The sequence below is a fragment of the Polypterus senegalus genome, chromosome 11 (genome assembly GCF_016835505.1).
Source record: "Polypterus senegalus isolate Bchr_013 chromosome 11, ASM1683550v1, whole genome shotgun sequence".
In the NCBI taxonomy this organism is placed as follows: Eukaryota; Metazoa; Chordata; class Cladistia; order Polypteriformes; family Polypteridae; genus Polypterus; species Polypterus senegalus.
In genome coordinates this window covers 128,346,680-128,363,436 of record NC_053164.1, presented here as the reverse complement: position 1 = coordinate 128,363,436, position 16,757 = coordinate 128,346,680, and the positions used below count along the sequence as shown (strand labels likewise).

The 16,757-nt window shown below is 39.2% G+C and overlaps 1 protein-coding gene across 2 annotated transcripts in view; it reads right to left on the bottom strand.

Annotated features, from left to right (window-relative positions):
* The window catches only part of dock5 (dedicator of cytokinesis 5), a 272,453-nt gene extending 255,927 nt beyond the window's left edge, over nt 1-16,526 (bottom strand). For both annotated transcript variants that reach the window (XM_039769628.1, XM_039769630.1), the window contains exon 1: nt 16,364-16,526. In XM_039769628.1, coding sequence (XP_039625562.1) covers nt 16,364-16,406 — 43 coding nt within the window. In that variant the 5' untranslated portion in view covers nt 16,407-16,526. The remainder of the gene's footprint in view (nt 1-16,363) is intronic.
* Nucleotides 16,527-16,757: the final 231 nt, after the last annotated feature.

Here is a 16,757-nt window from a genome sequence, read left to right as displayed (position 1 = left end):
GGCCCACTGCTGTGCATATTCTGTGAGGACCGTTGCACTGCTGCATCTATTCCAGCCATGTAAGGGATGTGAGGATCAGTTAGTGTCAGACCAGCAGTGTGATCAGCTGGTCGTACTTATTGTATGTAGTACAGCAGCACAAATGACCTTGCATATCCTGGATAGTCAGGCACACTGCTGCGTCTGTGCCAGCAGTAAGAGAGGTACTTGAAGCCCAATTGTGGTCCCACCAACCCATTAACATTGAATTCAAGGCCCACGTTGCGTGTGTCACAGCATAAGCTATCAATTGAGACCAATATCAACCTTTAAAGGCAAGAAGTGTGCATGCTTTTGTGTAACAGACAGACAAGCCTTATAATGTTTTATACAGTATATAGAGAGCAGATTCTTATTAAACTGCCTTTGCTCTCTTATTTTCAAAGTACCTAACATAAGTGATCAGACTTTGCTGTTGCTTTTATCATTGTATGTAGTGAGAAGTTAAGCAAAATGACCCCATTTATTGGCCAACTAGAAAGATTACAATATGCAAGCTTTTGAGGCAACTCAGGCCTCTTCTTCTGGCAACAGCTTTCATATTTTTAGTTAGCCCATAAAATTTGTCATTTTGCTTAACTTCTCACTACATCCATAATGACTAACAAGGTACAACACCCTAGTACTACAGACATACTTTTATCATTGTATTAATGCAGAATTATTCATTGATTTGTAACAAGAGTCACCTTCACATTTGCTCTTGGCCTGAACAAATATGTGTCTTATGTGCTTTTAATTCAAATTTTAGTCGTTATACTAATAATCATTACTTTGGTTTCAAAACACCCATCAAACAGCACAATTTGTTGTTTGCTGATTGGTTATCAGGAATTAAGTACACTATTTCAGTAGCCCCAATGCTTGAGCAATAAATGGATTAATAAGTTGTATGTGGTATGATTGAAGAGATTTGCCTTGTGCTTCTGAACATTAATTAATGTTTGGCCAACATAGAACTTTTGAAACACTACCAAAATATAGTTTATTTTGGAATAATTACAGTGCATTCGGAAAGTATTCACAGCGCATCACTTTTTCCACATTTTGTTATGTTACAGCCTTATTCCAAAATGGATTAAATTCATTTTTTTCCTCAGAATTCTACACACAACACCCCATAATGATAACATGAAAAAAGATTACTTGAGGTTTTTGCAAATTTATTAAAAATAAAAAAACTGAGATATCCCATGTACATAAGTATTCACAGCCTTTGCTCAATACTTTGTCGATGCACCTTTGGCAACAATTACAGCCTCAAGTCTTTTTGAATATGATGCCACAAGCTTGGCACACCTATCCTTGGCCAGTTTCGCCTATTCCTCTTTGCAGCACCTCTCAAGCTCCATCAGGTTGGATGGGAAGCGTCGGTGCACAGCCATTTTAAGATCTCTCCAAAGATGTTCAATCGGATTCAAGTCTGGGATCTGGCTGGGCCACTCAAGGACATTCACAGAGTTGTCCTGAAGCCACTCCTTTGATATCTTGGCTGTGTGCTTAGGATCGTTGTCCTGCTGAGGTCAAGAGCGCTCTGGAGCAGGTTTTCATCCAGGATGTCTCTGTAAATTGCTGCAGTCCTCTTTCCCTTTATCCTGACTAGTCTCCCAGTTCCTGACACTGAAAAACATCCCCACAGCATGATGCTGCCACCACCATGCTTCACTGTAGGGATGGTATTGGCCTGGTGATGAGCGGTGCCTGGTTTCCTCCAAACGTGACGCCTGGCATTCACACCAAAGAGTGCAATCTATGTCTCATCAGACCAGAGAATTTTGTTTCTCATGGTCTGAGAGTCCTTCAGGTGCCTTTTGACAAACTTCAGGCGGGCTGCCATGTGCCTTTTACTAAGGAGTGGCTTCCATCTGGCCACTCTACCATACAGGCCTGATTGGTGGATTGCTACAGAGATGGTTGTCCTTCTGGAAGGTTCTTCTCTTTTCACAGAGGACCTCTGGAGCTCTGACAGAGTGACCATCAGGTTCTTGGTCATCTCCCTGACTAAGGCCCTTCTCCCCAGATCACTCAGTTTAGATGGCCGGCCAGCTCTAGGAAGATATTTGGTGGTTTCGAACTTCTTCCACTTACGAATGATGGAGGCTACTGTGCTCATTGGGACCCTCAAAGCAGCAGAATTTTTTCTCTAACCTTCCCCAGATTTGTGCCTTGAGACAATCCTGTCTTGGAGGTCTACAGACTGTTCCTTTGACTTCATGCTTGGTTTGTGCCCTGACATGAACTGTCAACTGTGAGACCTTATATAGACAGATGTGTGCCTTTCCAAATCATGTCCAATCAACTGAATTTACCACAGGTGGACTCCAACTAAGCTACAGAAACATCTCAAGGATGATCAGGGGAAACAGGATGCACCTGAACTCAATTTTGAGCTTCATGGCAAAGGCTGTGAATACTTATGTATATGTGCTTTCTCAATTTTTTTATTTTTAATAAATTTGCAAAAATCTCAAGTAAACTTTTTTCACGGTGTCATTATGGGGTGTTGTGTGTAGAATTCTGAGGAAAAAAATGAATTTAATCCATTTTGGAATATGGCTGTAACATAACAAAATGTGGAAAAAGTGATGCACTGTGAATACTTTCCGGATGCACTGTAGTTCCTGTCTTGTCCCAAATGCAGCCAGGATAGTAGGCAACTCCCAGTGACTCCGAGACAGTAGAGAAAAGAATAATTTAATGGACAAGTGTAACTGTGTTCCAAGTAGTCCAATGATAAACGTGAAGCTTCTCCTCTTTTATTAATGAAAGCCTTTTTTGCCTCGAAAGTGTGAAGCATTTTGCTGCTTTAATAAGTTAAACTATGTAGGATTTCCAAGTAGCAGGCAGGGTACTGGCACTACCTCACCAAAAAATTCAAGCCCTGTATGATTAATAAAATACTGTACATATATAGTATTACCCATGTGAAGGGGAAATTTAATAAATTTGACTATAAAAAAAATCAGTCTTTTAGGAAATAAATGTAGTTGGTGAGTGGCACAATTTTAATTGCAAACCCTAATATAAGGCTTCTCCTGATAGCTTAATGCTTTTCCATTTATCACAAACTGTGAAATAAGATTCTTCTTTTTAATTGAGAAATCCTATACACACTCTCTTCATAATGTTAATTTTTATACTTGGTACTAAAACTTATGGTGAACTAATCTTTGTAGTTTATGAAAACGCTTCTGCCTTCTGCTTATAACAAGGTACAACAGCACTAAAAAGAAAGTAAACCTGGACAGGGTTTCTACATCCACACTCACACTGAGTCAATTTAGATTCTACAATTACAACAATATATAAAAAAAAAACTTACTGATGTTGGAAGAAACACCTAGTACCCAGAGAAAATGTCTCAGGGAATGTGAGGGGAACACATAGACAATGTCGCAGTTACAGGAGTCAAACCCACAACTCTAGAGGTATAAAAGAGCTGCATTAATCACTGGACCACCCTACCATCCTCAGATTCAGAAATATGAAATACTTATCAGAAGACAGCAAATTTTATTGATATTCTGCAAAACTCAAAAGTAACCTTGGAGAATAACAGTAATACAGATCCGCTTAGAAATAAGAACAGCCTTGGGGCTGAGTGCTGAGTTTCAAGGATTGTGTTTGGAAATTACTACTGTATTTGCTTTTTTATGGAACTTTGTTTTGTTAATGTTTTTTGCTTGTTAATTAAAATAAAAAAACAGAACTAACAGCAACTTAAGTGAAAAAGACTTCAAGTAAAGGCACTCCTTCCGAACACAGGCAGCAAAAATGAAAAGGGATTCTCCTCAGTTTAATGATACCACATGCTACCTTCAATTAGACTGTTAATGGAGAAGAACATAACCTGCAGCAACAAATAAAAATAATAAAAATTTTTTCACTGCTAATGCTGGACCCTACTTAAACTTAATAGAGGAAACGTACAGAAAAAAAACAAGTTTTATTTATAACTAGCAAAATACCTGCGCTTCGCAGCTGAGAAGTAGTGTGTTAAAGAAGTAATGAAAAAGAAAAGGAAACATTTTGAAAATAACGTAACATGATTGTATATATATATATATAGACACACACATATAAACATATATATATAAATATCCATAAATATATACATATACACATATATATATACACACACACATATATAAACATATATATACATATACATACATATCTACATATATACATATACACACACACACATATATATATATATATATTCTGGCACCCCCAGCAACACCAAAGAGTGTATATATATATATATATATATACACTCTTTGGTGTTGCTGGGGGTGCCAGAATCCATCAAGGAAGGAAAATGAAAAACATTATTTGTACAAAATCTTAATTTATTTATCCATTCCTAAATAATTAAATGAGCAGGCTATTTCGTATCAGTGCAATACGCTGTTTGTTTTAAAACGGATGACTCCCGGTCTTACGTGCAAATCTGCGTGGATATTATGAACTATCGTATCTGTTCAAGTTCTATTTAAATTTTAAATAGAAGGAATTTTTATTTTGTCGACAGAAATATCTTTGGTAGGAATGTAAGTTAAATGTAGGCATCATTGCATAAATTTTTCTTCACCATACAAATGTAAAGAGTAAATTCGCCTTACATTCCAACCAAAGATATTTGTGTCGACTAAATAGAACTTGAAAAGATATATTTTTTTGAATGTGATCGAGCAATTCAGATCGAGTTGACGCGCACCGACGCATCGAGCCCGCGTGCTATTGTGGTTTCGCCTGCGTGCCTCAATAAGTCACCCTTCCCTCGCTCTTACTTTTTTACAGTTCATCTAATGAATACACTTAGTATGGCTTTACCAAAACAATCATTGATGGCGAATAAAGTATCCATTATTCATAAAGCTTCAATTGGTGATCTGTCTTTCTGCGTTATCCGCATATTTTTTCATACGTCTCAAACCAAGGGGATGCGAAGGTAAAATGAATCGGGAAGCGCGCGTACATACTCAGTGCACCCCCTATTGGGAATCGAACCCCGGACGTCAGCGCTAGAGGCCTCTAGCATTGCGCCACGGCATGTGGTTTGTCTATTTGAGAGTATGTAGATCGGGGTATATATATACATATATATATACATATATATATATATACCCGCGGTTCGCAGCGGAGAAGTAGTGTGTTAAAGAAGTTATGAAAAAGAAAAGGGAACATTTTAAAAATAACGTAACATGATTATCAATATACAGTAATTGTTTTGTGAGTGTTATGAGTGTTGCTGTCATCAAGGATTTGATTATCATTATTTCTTTCAATCAGGTTCGTATTTGTAGGATGTGTTGTGTTCAAGTTACATTCCGTGTTTGTCAATCGTTGTAAAGATAACAGGTTTCATTCATCGATTTGTTTCTTATTGCATCAATGAACAGCTCGTCTTCCTCTTTATCTGAGACATGACACACTGCATGCACGGGTTTTTTTTTACACTGTCTTCCTTTAGCGGGACATTGACTTTTTCCACCGTGTGCTTTGTTTCCAGGGTAGCTGCACTTATGAATATGCTTGTATGTATCACACGCTTCATATTATTTTGCTGCCTTCTCAATTGTGTAATTTGGTTTTTGTTCAGCACTCTTTGGAACTGTTGCTTTTTGTCTGTGCACTGCGTCATTTCACATGAGCCGCTCAGTGTACATGCATCGAAGGTTCCCAGCTGTGCTGGTGCCATCTCGTGCGATGTCCACGGCTGTATTTAATGTTAGCTAAGACCCGGCACTTAAAAGTTTCTCTCGCAGTTTCACCGAGTTTGTGCCAAACACCACCCTGACCATCTCATCTTCCTCTGCATAAGCACAGCCCTTCACCCGTGAATATTTAGCGGCAGTGTTTCTATTGGATTGCCACTGACGGATGGCCTTATATGGGCAGGCACTAAATTACGTGGGATTCCACCGTGTGCTTTGTTTCCACAGTAGCTGCACTTATGAATATGCTTGTATGTATCACACGCTTCATATTTTTTAACTCCTTCTCAATTGTGTAATTCGGTTTTTGTTCAGCACTCTTTGGAACTGTTGCTTTTTGTCTGTGCACTGCGTCAGTTCACGTGAGCCGCTCAGTGTACATGCATCGAAGGTTCCCAGCTGTGCTGGTGCCATCTCGTGCGATGTCCAGGCTGTATTTAATGTTAGCTAAGACCCGGCACTTAAAGGTTTCTCTCACAGTTTTGTTGAGTTTGTGCCAAACACCACCCTGACCATCTCATCTTCCTCTGCATAAGCACAGTCCTTCACCCATGAATATTTAGCGCCTAAATTACGTGGGAGGCGTAACTCTGCCTCCCACGGGCATCGAGCAGAAGTCTGTTATAGTATATGGACAAAAAAACAGGTTCCAGTTATGACCATTACGCATAGAATTTCGAAATGAAACCTGCCCAACATTTGTAAGTAAGATGTAAGAAATGAGCCTGCCAAATTTCAGCCTTCTACGTACACGGGAAGTTGGAGAATTAGTGATGAGTCAGTGAGTGAGTGAGTGAGTGAGTGAGTGAGTGAGTGAGTGAGGGCTTTGCCTTTTATTAGTATAGATAGTTAACTTAAGAAATACTTAACTAGAAATGTCTGGCACAATTCTACTTAGAATTATAAGCAACACCTTAATGTCATGGCATCAATGACATGAACTTCCATCCATCTATCCATTATCCAACCTGCTATATCCTGACTACAGGGTCACAGGGGTCTGCTGGAGCCAATCCCAGCCAACACAGGGCGCAAGGCAAGAAACAAACCCCAGGCAGGGTGTCAGCCCACCGCAGGGCACACACACACACACACACACCAAGCACACACTAGGGACAATTTAGAATTACCAATGTACCTAACCTGCATGTTTTTGGACTGTGGGAGGAAACCGGAGCACTCGGAGGAAACCCACGCAGACACAAGGAGAACATGCAAACTCCACGCAGGGAGGACCTGGAAAGCGAACCTAGGTCTCCTAACTGTGAGGCAGCAGCGGTACCACTGCGCTACTGTGCCACGCTGACATGAATTTACTAAACTAAAACAGCAATACTTCAAGATGAGAATTGAACCGCATTGAAATAGCTGAAATAACATGGAAAGAATATGCAGACTATACACACTGGACCAGTCAAACATATTGTAAGACACTGTCCTGTAGCAGCACTAAACGCCATGTGGCCAAGTGTTTGTTGGATAGCAAATGTATGTTCTCTACATATCAGAACTTTCAGCTCCAGGTCTACCATATATACTCATGGATAAGTTCTCCTGTGGATAAGTCGGGACTTGATTTTATTGTATAATTTGTGGTATTTTATAATGTCGGTCATATAAGTGGAATGCAGAAAACTCACACTATTGGTCCAAGAGATTATGATATGCTAACACCCACCTGAGAGAGTAACCACGGAGCACACTGCCTTTTTTTTCTAGGTGGGTGCAGCAATGTGCTGTATCAACGCATGCTCCTAACCTCTCTCCCTCTCTATTGTGACTACGTAACCACATGGTAATGCCCAAACTATTCCAAAGCAATGTTTGCACTGTTTTGTGTATCTCACACCCTCATACACCTTTATCGTCCCTTATCTACGATGGAGCGTTTGATGAGAAGAAAATATGAAGCTGGTTTTAAATTCAACGTCGTTGATGCAGCGAAAGAAATCAGTAACTGCACTACTGCAACAAAATTTGATGCATCTGAGAAACTGATGCGAGATTGGAGGAGGCAAAAAGATGTAAAAAAAAAATTAAGTGTCGCATTTTTGAACGGATGTATAAGTGGGGTCTGATTTTATGATCAATTTTTCGGTTTCAAGACCGACTTATTAACAAAATACGTTTTTTTGAAACCTAAGTATCATATTGCTAGTAGTGGAAGAAACACACACAAGGTCTTTTGGAAATTTAGTTTTGTTACACAGTCTTCCAAAGCACTGGGTGATAGCCAACATTCTGCTCAGTCCCCCATTCTGATCAATGTAATGTCTTGTACTCAATGCACTCCTCCTACAAATCTTTATTTTTTTAACTTCAAATTACTGCGCCTACCTTTATAGGAGCAAATTCTACTGAACTTTTCAAACCTCTGTGTTGGAAGTTTGGAGCTACAACCAAGTGTTCAAATGAATAATTAAAAAAGTGATCTTTATTTTAATGCACAAAAGAAAGGAGTATACAGTATCCTTAAAACCCCATACACAAACCTGGAAATTTAAAGTTTTGCACGTGTAACACAATACACCTATGCCCTTCAGCCTGAAACAACATGATTCAAAGACAATTTCACATACTACAAAAATCAGTTATTTTTCTATGCAAGAAATTAAATTGAGCATATGAACAATAGGGTAACTGTGCAATTACATACACATTCTCCTAGTGTATGTGTGGCTTTTTATTCCACATCCCTGAAAAAATGCAGGTTAGGTTAACCAAAATCTCTGATTTATCCCTATAGGTGTCTATCAGTTGGCCCTGTGATGGACTGACACCCATTCAGGTCTGTTTCCATCCTTATGCTCAGTGCTACTGGGAAAGGCTCTGGACACTGTCACCCTGAATTGGGTTGAGCAAATCTGAGAATCCTATGGTACTTTTACTATCAGATAAATCAGAAATATGTACTTTATTCTTAGTAATGCTGCAAGATAAATAAAGATAAAACAATTGAGATTTTCGAGAATGTTTATCATAATAATAAAATTTAAATAGAGATCCATTCTGTCCCGACAAATGTTCATTGTCTTTTAGAAAAATCAGGATTTGGTTTGAACTGCTGAGCTCTTGTTTTCCTGATAAGGTTAACCCAACCCTGAACACATGTAAACAGATTTAACTTCTATACAATTGAAGAGAGTGCACAACGTCTGGAAAAATACAAAGTGAAAATAAGAACATCTTTTTAGAAGTCCACTGCCATTCACATTCATCTTCTTTAAAATTAGTTCTGGCTTTAAAGCGAAGGCCTCATGTTTTTAAAATTGTAAAATTATTCTTTTCTAGCAAGTAGGAACCAGGAAAATCCTTTTCATATACTGTAGTTAAAAGAAGGACTGCAGAATTCTGGTGAAGCCTCAAAAACAAGGCAATGCAGATTTTTGACATCGATGATCAAAGAAAATGAAGTGCACTGTAGAGGGGGGAATCAAACAAGCAACAGTTCATGACATTGCAGACATAATAAAGTTAGCAATTGGTCAGTTGAATCTATTCTTAACTAACAGGCACAGTCTGTGCATATTGGGTGAACATAAAGCCGACTCCTGAATTGAAGCATCACTGCATCTACTTTTTAAAAAAGAATTTCAGGATAGGGAATTCCATCTGCGAAATGTTTGTGAAGAAAATTTTTGCATTATAGCAAAAGTATTAATGTATTAATGTTGATGTGGATCATGTTGAAAAATAATATTTGTTTGGTTTCTAAGGTGTTTCTCAAAACAGATTCTTTAAACATACTGTAGTTAGGAATATGTGGTATGAGCAAAAATCCATATCATGGTTTGACTAAAATTCTGGTAGTTTGGATACATACTGGTAGACAATACTTTTGCATACTTTTCAGACTTTTTTTTACAAATAACAAATTTACTACTGAGTAATTATACACATATACATGCTTCTTATGCGTCAAGACACTTTTTAACTGCTACTAAAACAGATTTGTCAGCAGTTATTCATTTGTCTCTGGAACCAATAAGAGAACAGCTTCTTTCTCTCACTTCTAAACTAAAGTCAAATAAAAACTAAGTTAAATATAAGGAGCTGTTGATACTTCTCACGTTTTCTAAATACAAGAAGTGCTTTGAGTATTTCTTGACATGTATTTCTGTCTTGTTCTCGTTCTTACATTCCGTACCTTGGACTTTGTCCAAAACATCTTTCACAGCAAATTTGCTGTGTTTCTGTTCACCCTTGTTCATCGATTTACTTACTGATAATTTGGCCAGTTTAGGAGAACTTTTTTTTTCTCAGTGTCCCATAATGCTTTGTGAGGCCAGTGTGACATCCCTCAAATCTGTAACATCCAACATTGGATGGGATATAATACCGATCATTTGCATTACAGACTGGTTGCAAATCTTGCACATCTCTTACTATGTTCCTTCTTCTTCTTTTCTCACAGATGCACAGTCGCACAGTGGTTGGTACTATGAAGAGCACACGATCGCACTCACAGTTAGTATCGCTAGTCTACTGGCTAACACACTGCCGATTTGAATACTGGGAGAATCTCGGGGTTACCAAAGAAAACTCATGCAGATATAAACAGAACATGCAGACTTCAATGAAAACCAAAGGTTCTAGGGTAGCTGGTCAACTACTATAGCATCGGTATTCATTCCAGTTTTTTACATTTTCCATAAAAACAAACGCTATAAAATGTAAAGCCATAAAGGCACATTAATACTGTGTATAGTAGGTGAACTCAATTTAAGGAGATGAATAGATAAGTAAATAATGTAGGTTCTCAAATTTTCTTTTTAATGAAACATATACAGCATAAATAACGAGTTATCTCTGCTTGTCGCCAAATGTGCAGGTCGATCTTCGAGTTCCATGTTAATATAAGATAAGGAGGCGCGTGCTCTATGCATGTGTATTTAGCCACATGGAGAATTATAACAAATCTTGAAAGAGCCTGACACCACCCTCCTCCCTCCAGACACAGGAGACTCTAGGAAATAATAATAATAACGAAAGATTTATTACTATTTACAAGACATTTCTATCTTTTTGATAGAAGAAAAAGTGCAAAGCATCATCACAGACAGTTTGGTGAGCCTTCAGTGCAACTTCAAAAAATAGAACAAGCAAGCGGCTTTAAAAATTACCTGCTGCTTTGAATTTTCTGCCATTAAGTCTGTTAGCACTGTTTTTTTCCCCTTTTCTCCAAGGCCTGAATATTTTTCCAAAACACTCAGTTTTCTGAAAAGCACACAGTGCAATAGTTTCTCACATAAATCAACATAAAACATGTTGCTGCATGCACTGCCCTGTGTGCTGCAGTGGCACTTGGGGTTTTTTGGGGGGCAGCGAGCAGCAAGCTGCTGAAGGGCTGTTACCTGAAAAGCAATAGTTTCTCACATAAATCAGCATAAAACGACCTATATATTTTAATTGACTGTTGACTATGATTTCAGAATTTCCCCTTTGTTTTGATGTAATATACATTTGCACATCTCTGAGTGTGTTCTTTCTTCTTTGATCTCACAGAGTACAGTGGTTGGCACTGCTGCCACACAGTATAGCTGGCAGATGTTTTCCTATCCCTCCCTTTAAAGACGACTGCACCATTATAATCCAGTCAAATCTGGTTGAGTTAGTCCGTCCCAATTGACTTCAATGCGATATTCACGAACACTTCCGTGAATTCTTGAGGCAAAGCGAACACTGCAGAGTTTGCTTATGACTATTCACAAGTAATTCCGTAAGTGGAAGAACCTGGAAATTTTTTTATATTTACACATGAATGATAGATAGAATATACAGTATATCTAGTATATGCATTGCACAGAAATAAATATCTATCTATCTATCTCTCTCTCTCACTCTATATATATAAATATATAAAATCAAATGTCTGTCTATATGTCTGCTTAACGGATTTATATCAGGTTGTTTTTCTATAATTTGCTTGAACATTCATGAGTCATAGTTCGCTTGCGATACCGATTTATTTGCGTGAATCCGAGAGACACGTAACGGTCCGAGGAGGGGGGGCAGGGGCCCTCCTCACTCACGCACCAGCCTCTGGGCATTCCTTACCTCTGCTTAGCTAGTGAACAAGAGAACTATTTAACAGATTTAGATCATGTTTTTTCTAGAATTTGCTTGGACATTCCAGTTGATTTTACAACTTCTCTCATCGCTCTAAGAATCATAGTTCGCTTACAAGAGCGATACCTTCGCACTTATCCGAGACAGAGGCTGCGGGACGAGGGGAGGGGGAAGCGTGACGTCAGGAGTAGTGAGCTGGGCAAGGCCCTCCTCACTGTCCTCTTTCACTTCTATGTGGGCCATGGGGAGGGCTAGTACATATATACACACACCATATATACATATAAATGTACAGTATGTTTGTATATATATATATATATACACACTGTATATTATATATATATATACAGTATATATATATATACAGAATGATAGACATACTGCATTTATAAATATAAGATATATATATATACACACACAGATTATGAATCTGTCCATATTTATAGCTATATAGCTCAACAGATACAGCATTTGTAACTACAAAATAGTGAATGGAAATAGACTGTAAAAAACATTTTTTTCCATTCTTGAAATATGCTATTAATGTAATTTACCAAGACGAATGGACCCTAGTGAATTATCTTCAGTTGTGGTTTTCATCAAATGTATGACACTAAAACTTATTTAAAATCAACTGGGCCACGAGGAGATGCAACACATGTGCTCTGTGAATACTGGAACTTTTACAGTGAGGAAAGCCACATGGAATGTGACCCTGACTAACATCTCTGTGACACAGTTTCCAGCCTCGTTCCAAGAGGAAAGCTGAGTCTACCAGAGAGCATCTCTTGTTTTTCAAGCACTGTGGCCTAGTGGCTAAGAATAACAATGGACATTAAACATCACCTCTGATTCACTACAAGACCCTGAGTAAGTTGTACAGTATGATTTGCCTGGATGCAAACTGTAAAGAATATGTGTTAACAACTTTAGTTTAGTTCATTAATTTTAGAGCAAGTTAGACTGGTATTCATTATGGAAAGACACAATAAATACTGACCACTGTTTTACAGCCTTTGTGTAAATGATCACTGAGAATGGTTGTTGTCTGTTTACTTTTTTTTTTTTGCACTGTTAAGAATGCAAACACATCCTTCAGCTGTTTCTCCCAGTGGTCATTGCTACTGTCGTGGGACTCAAAAACATGTGGTGAATTGTCTATTCAGGCTTATGACTTTGTGAGGTTATGCTGTGAACAGCCAAGATCAAAGTGACAACTGAGAGATTCTGCAACTGCCTTTTAGCACACACTAACCAATTGGTCTGCTTGTGAAATATGCAAAGTGTGTCATTGTCAAACTGGAGCTGCCTCAAGTAATCAACATAATTGTTAATTTGAATTACTATTTCACTGAAATCTGAACTTCTCACACTTTTGCTTCACAATGTACCAAACATATATATTTGTATTTCTGTTAGTATATGAGCTGATCCTCTAGCTATTTCCAGCTATTTAAATGTGCCATCACAAAATTCTTGAACTGATTTGAACAGAAAGTTCTCCCATAAATTTGAACTACCCTGGCTTACAAGACAATCATGGTTTTACATTGAACGCTTGATACAGAAAACAGCTTTTTTGACTGTAAATTATATGTCGAAATATTGATTTGTCTCATAATTCCACAACTTTGTAAAGTTCGGAAGTTAGTATTGATCAACACCAGAATGCCATCTGCTGTCCTGGACTGGTGGTCTGGCATGGAGGCCAAGTATGAAACTATTAGAAGGACACCCATAAATTTATGCCCCAGGGATGATGTAATAAATGAGGATGTCTGAAGAAAAACTAACAATATAAAAGTTCTCCAAGATGACAGTCGGGAAGCATTTTCCGGGTACTTGGGCTGCTGCCCTCATTTTAATTAGACAAGTCTATTCAGGGTATCTGGCTCTTATAATATAGGTTAGAGTTCAATTTCTGGCCTCCGGGAGCATTTGAGGCCACCAGGAGGAGTCCTTCTATGCTACATTCCTTTATTCCTTATCCCAGAATTGCTTTAAAGCTGGAACTCAAAAACATATTCCTAGCAGAGAGCTTAAAAGCTTTTTCCGGCCACATGTTTATGGAGCTTGGGGACAGATGCACAATAGTGGCAAGTGTATGTCTGACAGGGAGGTGGACAAGGGCCAGTGGTGCAAGAAGGATCAAGGAGGTGTGATGGAAATGCATGTGTGTGGTTTGTGAACTGGGGCAGTGTCTGTTCTCATGGTGGAAAGGCGGATCACCTGTATAGTTGGGAAAATGGTCAGTAAACATATTGTTTTCTTCTGTTCATGTGTTACTTTGTCTTCTCCCTGAGAGTAATTCATTCTTAATGTTTTAACGTAGTTGATAAAATACCCTCATTTTGTAATTCTGAGTTCTCCTTGTTCATTTTTGGTTCAGTAGACCTCTCAAAATGTATAAAAGAATCAAATAGCCTACAAATCATTTCCCTAACCCAATGTTATGTTGCTGTCAGCAGTGGCCTACCATGGTAGTATTAGGTACTAACATGGAAAAAACCATGTGGAGAGACACCAACGTAAGATAATCTCACAGTCATTAACACTAAACCTGTTCACCCAATGGCATATCTCTGGTCAGCGAGAGAAAGCCAAATGTCCCAAAATAAACTTACATGAACATAGGAAGAACAGTTTCTCACCGTGTAACTCTAAGCATTGAGCAGGACCAAAGCAAGCATTAAGGTGAATTAGGCATTCGCCTTGGGTACAGATCATAAAGGGGTAGGGGGCACCCAGCCACACAAGTTAGCTGCCGAAATGTCATTTGGTCCACTAATAAGTTTGGCCTTGGGCACAAAATAACCTAGCACTGCCACTGCTGAAGAGTATCAATGGGGCTTTTGGCACTGGCACTGATAAATCATCTGATATGATAAGGCTACTGTGTATTGTTGTGCCCTACGGTTCTTGCTGAGATTTACTTCCTCAATGGCAACAGTGTGGTTACACTCTCACCTGCAGTTCCATTCAGGCATGTCTTTTAATGTTTTTTTAAGATTTCTATTTTTTACAAGGCTTGCTTGGGGATGATGGGTGGGAACTGTGTATATGGTTTTTATTCAATGTAAAATTTGATTGTGGTTCCCTTAAATTGTTTTACCTCCCTACACCTTTCAAAAAAGGTTTGATAAAACTAAAAAAAAACACGCACACACACAAAGAACATGCAAAAACCAAATTGACATGATTTGGTATACTGGGAGTCAAACCAGGTTTCAAGCACTGAGAGATGCCACTGTTTCCAACAGTCAAATAAAATTAATATTTATGGGATACATACATACTGTACTGGTTAGTTTAAAGTTGCCAGATTCTCTAACCTGCATGTCTTTGGAAAGTGGGAGGATATTCGGAGTAAACTCAAAAAAAGAAAAAACAGATATTAAATAAACTGCAAACTCTTTGCAATTCAAACCCAGGGCTTGGCACAGAGTGGCAGAAGAGGTAAACTCTGTGCCACCCTACTGTAAATCATATATTCCTCATTAGTTTGCTAAAAGATAAACCATTGCAACAGGATGAAAAATTACTTCCTCCAAATTTTATTAGTGATGTAAAATTAATTACACATTTCTGATCTCTGCGTCATCATAGTGTGGATTTTTCTGTTTTAGGCTTACAACATTATCCATTCATCTATCACTTCCCAAACCTGCTTTATCCAGTTGAGTGTCCAGAGCCTGCATTGGCAAGACTGGGCGAAAGACTCCTGCCATTTGGGCACGCTCACATATACTGAACCATATTTAAGGCGGCCCTCATCCTAAAACTTTTTTGGATGTGGGAAGAAAACTGGCAAACCTAATAACGTGTACATTGGCAGCACCGAACTTTAATCTTGACGCTGTGGATCTGTAGAATTACACTATCCGATTCATGCCGAAACTGTAACTTCATCGAATACAATTTACTAAAGTTCCAGTTTACCATACAGCTTTAGTACCTGATCATTCCGTTGCAGAGCAGGCAGAATAACACAAAGTAACTTTGACCTGAATTGCCAGTTTAGAAAAGTGCCACTTGGTTATTATGAATTTAGCGTCAACCCGCTATTTTCTCACCAGATGACAAGCTCTCACTTTAAACTTCCAATCCGGAAACGCGTGGAGCGAATAAATTAGGGAAAAAATAAAGCCTCTGTTTGCATAATCAGTCAGTGCCTTCCCTAAATCTCGGCGTTAGTGAGAACATTTTCGCTGCGATTTCTTCACAACAGGTGTCCCCTTTTTGTGACAATCGACACCCGCCCCTTGTAGGGGGTTACACGAAAAGAGGGGGAAGTTAAAAGACCAACCCCACTAGTAAACACAGCACGAGAAAAGACCCTCTGCGATCGGATTTGCGTATCCTCCTGTAACTATAATATAAGTTGCTATCGAATCCACGATTTCAGTATTGAACGACTACTGATGGCATGTCCCCCCGGCACTGCACGAAACGAACTTTGCTCTGCTTTCTCCCTCCCGCCAGTCACTCAGTCCGCCCGCTCGCCCGCCCAAGCGCTAACTCGCTCACTCACTTACCCACGCCGCACTTCATCTTCTTGGTCGGGATCCAGCGAGACATCTTGCCTTCTTTCTCTGTAGTTATATGTTCCCTGTAGGATCGCGCAGATCGATCGGGTGCCCAGTATGAGCACAGACCCTCTACGGCCCGTCAACTTTCCGCCATGCTACGGCTGCGGCTGCTGACTCACATACACATACACACACACACACACACACGGCGAACAGAGGTGTGGGCAGGGGGAGGGAAGACTGCGGCCGACCGCTTGACAGAGCTAGGCGGCGTGCAAATGTAATCGCCCGCGATTTGCCCACCCGATCGGGTTGCAGGAGGCAAGGGCAGTGCAGAGTTACGGGCTGGGGTGCGGGTGGTAGTATACAGGTACTGTTTTCCTTTTTTCGCAGCTCAACT